Genomic DNA, 5,655 nt, shown 5'->3' on the forward strand with positions numbered 1-5,655 from the left:
TCACACTAGCAAGGGGACAGTGCATACACAAGGTGAGCAGGGCAGGTCTGCTGACACTAGTGAGGGTCAGCCAATGGTTCAGTGATTGCTAGGCAAGTCCACAGTGGTGAGGCAGGTCTGAGCCCAAGCCAAAAAATCCAGTCAGCAAGACAAGATTGGGATCAGCAAGGTGCAAGAACAAGCACAAGCACGCTCACAGTATAACCCAGGCAAGGACCACAAACACAGGTCTGAGCTTAAATGCAGCTCCCACAGCAAGGAGCAGTGGCTCTAGTACTGGCTTGTCATAGCTCTTTCCAGAAACGTAGCTGTTTTCACAGCAGTGTGATCCTGGGTTACATGGCTGCACCATATCAGACTTTACCTTGAATATAGGTAGCCAAACTCCTAAGAGGGTGGATGGGGAGTGGTTACGGAGCCTGCTGGTACACTCATGGCTGTGACACTGTGTGCAGGCAAGCATATGTGACCTTCGTTATGCAGTAGGTCAAACAGAAATCACTGTTCCAGTCCTTTCAGGCATTAAAATTCAGGACCCCATCCTCTCCATCCATGTCAGCAAATGCTGATGGTCATCCACAGTGCCTAACATACCCCTCAGAGGTGCCCTGGACCTTCAAGGTCAATGATTGAGTCATTTGAAGAGGCCCAGTGTAGTATGATAGACTGGGTTGAAGAGTATGATTGCAGGGATTTAAAGATGACCCCAATACATGGATGGCTGCGGATGTCCTCACATCTTAGTGTCTTCTTCAGTGTCTCAGCTTAACTGCTTTAAATGGCCAATCTGACAGTTGGTGGTATTTGCTCAGGCCTGAAGATGCACGTGTCTGTTCTTGGCATGCAGAAGCACACTCTCCTCCCTTTGCTGCCAGAGTCTGGCTTCTTGCTCTGCCCGTCAGCCTGAGCCTGCCTGACCAGCAGACTGCTTGTTTTTCTGGTCTCAAGGATTGCTGCTGTCAGTTTTGGGGGCTAAGGAGGTTACTTCAAAGTCTTCCCAGTTTTTGCTACAATACCCTAAATCAGAAGGAATACATGTTGATTGATGCTAAACAGATAATATTCTGCTAGGTGCTGCTAACATGCTAAACAGCTTAGACACCAAAACCGTCACTGAATAGTGAGGAACCCACCTTCTTCTTTTTTTCTTTCTTTCTGCATCTTTCCATCCAGATCCCAAGCTCTGTGCAATTCCTGTAACACCTAATGGTCACTTGGACCCATCATTGCCCTCTTCCAACCCACCAGTGGCTGCTGGGGGGTTCACCAACTCTTCATGCAATTCCCTGCAGCCTGACCAGATCCGTGTTGCTGTTGGCTCCCGGAAGAGCAGTGTGATGTCCCTGGGGAGAATGACCTATGACCAGAGATCCTTGGTGAGTGAGTAGAAATGTGCTGTACCCTTCTTTTGAAGTCCAAGCACTCTGTTGTCTTTCTGCCCATCAGCTGGGGATTGCTGTGGAGGATTGCACTGCTGCTGTAGGCTTCTAACACAAGCACATTGCCTGTTTTTTTGGAAGCCAGGTCAGTTCACATTATTCATCTATATTTCCAGATTATTGAAGTCAATTTCCAGGTTGCTGATCCATATTCCATTGAGTGTGGGATTCAGCTCTTTCGTATTCCTCTGGCGGGAGAGGGAGAACAGCAAAAAGATAGAGTCTCTTCCTTAGAGTGAATCATGTTTTATCCCCTTGCCTTTTTCTTGTTTCCTAGAGCACAGGACACAAAATGATGCCCTGGGTGAGTTAAAGGCATAGGAATATCTGGGTGATGCCAAAACTGCCAAGTCCCATAACAGATGGGTTTTCTGGAAGCTTTTGTAACAATAAAGAGAGAAATCTTGGTTTGAAGCTCTCCACAGTAGGTCCTGCTGCCCCTTAGCGCTTAGCCAAGCACTGCTGGCTACCTAGCCAGTGCATCTCAGACCTGTCCACCTTGTAACATCAGCTTCTGCTCTTTCTATGCACTGACAAACACAGCTTTGGGGGGTGCATCAGTGCTCAGGGAGTTCATACTCCTGTTAGTTCTAAACAGGGAGAGCTGGCAGCCACATACTACATGATAAGTTGCTGTTGTGGTTGGACTGGACTGTAATCAACAAGCCTGTTTCTCTCATTTCTTCCTTTTACTAAGACTGAACTCAAAGGTGATGTGTCAGATTATACTGTACCTTGCGTTATCCTTTACCCCAGGGCAGTGTCAAAAGCTGCCAATCAGACTTTTGGAGAGCTTTATTCTTACTCTGTGCAGGTGTAACAACATCAGGCACCTGGCCTTTGGCTTTATTATTTACCTTCCCCAAAGTGCTTTGTACATAGCTGGTGCTGTAAGGTAATCACGGTCAACAACATTGCTAACTCATTATTGATTTATTGTCAGATTTACAATGATTGCTGCTAAATTCCCACCATGCAACTTCCTTAAAGGCTGAAAAATGGCAATCTCCTGGCTTACGAGCCCAGGGAGAAGCCTGTGATCTGAAACAGAATCGCATACTCCTTCCTTGTGCCCAGTCTCTGAATACCCATCCTACTCTCTTACAGTCCAGCTCTCGCAGTTCCCACTATGGTGCCTGGGGCTGCAGCGGAGCTTGGGGGAGTCGTCGCTCCAGCTGGAACAGCCTGGCCCGAGGACACAGCCTGAAGCACAAACCTCCCTCTGCTGAGCATGAATCCCTCCTGTCTGGGGAAAGGCACAGGGTGGCAGATGGGGACCCAGACAAGACAGAAAGGGTGTATCATCACCGCCGGACCCTCTCCCTGGACAACAAAGGCTCTTGTGACCTGCTGGAGTTGGCCTCCATCCCATCTGGCCACAGAGTGATCCATAAGCTGGGAGCAGCATCTGGGACTAGTCAGCATCAAGACTGCAATGGCAAAATGCCCAGTATTGCCAAGGAGATCTTCCCAAAGATGGACAACCGCAAGGAACGGGGAGAGGATGATGAAGAGATAGATTATGTGAGTACTTGGGTGGAAGGAGCCTGGGGATACACCACAGTGCTGTGCGAAACCCCAAATCCATCTTCAAGTTTAGTCTCCCTGCCATGTGGAAGGTAACCAGTGGCACTTGCTTCTGCTGTGTCCCTCCAGAGCCTGTGTTTTCGCATTCGGAAGATGATGGAAGTCTATAAGCCAGACTGGTGTGAGTTACGGGAAGACTGGTCCATATATCTCTTCTCTCCGCAAAACAGGTTTGTACAGTTTTTGCCATGAGATGGTTGAAAAATGGGGCAGATTCTATTGCCAGGCTGGCCACATCCCCAAATCTGCATGTTAGGTTGCAACTTTAAACTTGCCAGCTGGGCAGGCTGTGTTTTGACTTCTCCATCCCCACTTCTACAGCCAAACAGCTTTCTTCCTTGATTCTAGAGATGAAAGAAAGGATGAGAATCCTAAATAGTTATTGGGATTTTCCTTCCCTTTGGAGCATCCCATTTTTCTTTTGTGTAATCATAAATATTTATAGCAAAGCAAGGCAAGGAATACTAACATTAACCCAAAAAGGAGAAGGTATGTACTATTAACGACTCTATAATACTGGTACTTCCTCCCCTGGTGGCAGAACAGTCTCTCCATTTTGTTTTCAGTCCCAGAACAACTTACCAACAGTTGTATCACACCTTTTAAGGCGAAGTTAGAATTCTTCTTGCCTGAAAAAAAGAAATTTGGGATAAATTCTTCCTGCTAAAGGGGTATTCCCACTAGGGGAAAATGTCCATCTATCCCAGCCAACAGTGTTCTTACCCATGTGTAAAGAAGATTTCATTACAGATCATGATGGAGAACTCTTTACTCTGTGTGACACCTATACTAATGGACATAGGTGTCTTTCAGAGTGGACAGAAGTAAGGTCCCCATGACTGCCAGCCTACCTGCCTCTCGTCAGGTTTCATCATGTGGCCTTTTTGCCCTGTGGTTTCTTCCCCTCTTTGGGAGAAAAGCTGAAACTCAGCCTCTACTCTACAGGACAAGAGGGGAGCACAGAGCCATAGTGTTAGGAAACCACTCAGGCACTGGGGCAACGGATGAAGGTTCAGCTCACTGCTCTGCCCTTGCTCTGCTTCAGGCTCCCTATGTGACTGTGGGCCACCCAGGGATATTGCCATGGCAAGGGATATCAGTATCAGTGGTAGGAAAGTTGCTATGTCAAGTCCAGTTTTGGCCAGACCTCTCAATTCTCTGTCCTCATAGCTCCTAATCTTGCTTTGCCCAAAGCACAGGTGCCTACTGGAACTCTCTTGCAGGTTTCGCCTGCTTTGCCAAACGGTCATTGCTCACAAGCTCTTTGACTATGTTGTGCTGGCCTTCATCTTCCTGAACTGCATCACCATTGCCCTGGAGAGACCACAGATTGAACACAGAAGTACGGTGAGCAACATTTCCTCCAAACTGCTTTTTAGCGCGATATCTGACAGGTTCGTAAGTGTTCCTGACATTATTATGACCTCTGGAAGAACTTCAGCAGTAAAGACCAGCTCTCATTCATCTATTCAAATGCTCAAGTATTAATCATCATATAGTGTGTGCTTCCCTGCAGGGTCTTATAATAAGGCAACCCACTTTATAATACAGTAATCCTAGTTCCCTCCCTCTTGGACAGCAAGTCCTCCAGGTACCTGCAGTTAGGAGATGACTGGCAAAAGGGACAGGGACTGGGAACTAAAAGACAGAAGTAACTTCCATTCTGTGGGAACAGCATGTCATCCTTCATGTATGCTGCTTTTGAGCTATGCCTCAAAATGGAGATGACTCAAGCGGGCAAGTGAAGTGGCTTTTTTCTGCATATTTGCCCTAGCTGACCCCCAGACTCAGTGCTCAGCAGCCCTTCAGGAAGGAGTTCCAGGTCAGTGCAGTAGGTCAGGGATGAGCAGCGCTGACAGACAGTGTCTTGAAACCAGATGTTCAGGGTGCATTGCAAATCCCATCCACTGTGCTCTTGCAGAGGTGCATAGGATCCTGTCCCAGCTGTGGCACAGGGCTGATCCTAGGTGTATGAGCCCAAAGCTGCCCAACACTGACCTTTACCAAGGGCACATCTCTTATTTCCCCAATTTTCAAATCCTTCACAGGAAAGCAAAATATATCAAGTTCATCAGAGGGACCTGACAAAGTAACAAGAACTTAAGATACGTTTAAGGCCTTACTCTATCTTTTTTTTTTTTCCTAGGAGAGAATCTTTCTCACTGTGTCCAACTACATTTTCACAGCAATTTTTGTAGCAGAGATGACACTGAAGGTAAGTTACTGGAGGTGGACAGCTCAGAGTCTTTTTCTACTGTCAGGAACAACATGATTTGCATGTGCTCAGCACACTCCTAAGATGTCTCATCTTTTCAGTGTGCCAGTCCTTCCCTCTGCCTTGGTAAAGGCAGATATTACTTGGAATCAAGTTTGTTCTTGTCAGGCATGGAAGGGATGTTTATCCTAGGCTTTAAATCCAAAGGGATCTTAGTATATGGGAGGAATAGCTGGCCTTCAGGTATGGATTTTATAATGTTGTCAAATGTCCATTCCCTTTCTCCTGGAGCAAGAATGGGGGAAATAACAATATTAAGAACATGCTCTTTGTTGAGATAATTATTCAGTAGGTGCCTGCATACTTTTCAACAATGGGTAAAACTTGTTATTCCCCTCTTGTATTTGGGAAAGA

The 5,655-nt window shown here is 46.7% G+C and overlaps 1 protein-coding gene across 1 annotated transcript in view; it reads left to right on the forward strand.

The window, feature by feature from the left end:
• Positions 1–1,292: 1,292 nt before the first annotated feature.
• LOC104408423 (voltage-dependent T-type calcium channel subunit alpha-1I-like) overlaps positions 1,293–5,655 on the forward strand; it is a gene marked incomplete at both ends in the record, with an annotated part of 24,190 nt that continues 19,827 nt past the window's right edge. The window contains 5 exon segments of the mRNA XM_010018031.1: positions 1,293–1,376; positions 2,547–2,963; positions 3,096–3,196; positions 4,250–4,373; positions 5,173–5,241. Of these exon segments, the coding sequence (XP_010016333.1) occupies positions 1,293–1,376; positions 2,547–2,963; positions 3,096–3,196; positions 4,250–4,373; positions 5,173–5,241 (795 nt within the window).

Source organism: Nestor notabilis, unplaced genomic scaffold (assembly GCF_000696875.1).
Source record: "Nestor notabilis isolate BGI_N333 unplaced genomic scaffold, ASM69687v1 scaffold2417, whole genome shotgun sequence".
In the NCBI taxonomy this organism is placed as follows: Eukaryota; Metazoa; Chordata; class Aves; order Psittaciformes; family Psittacidae; genus Nestor; species Nestor notabilis.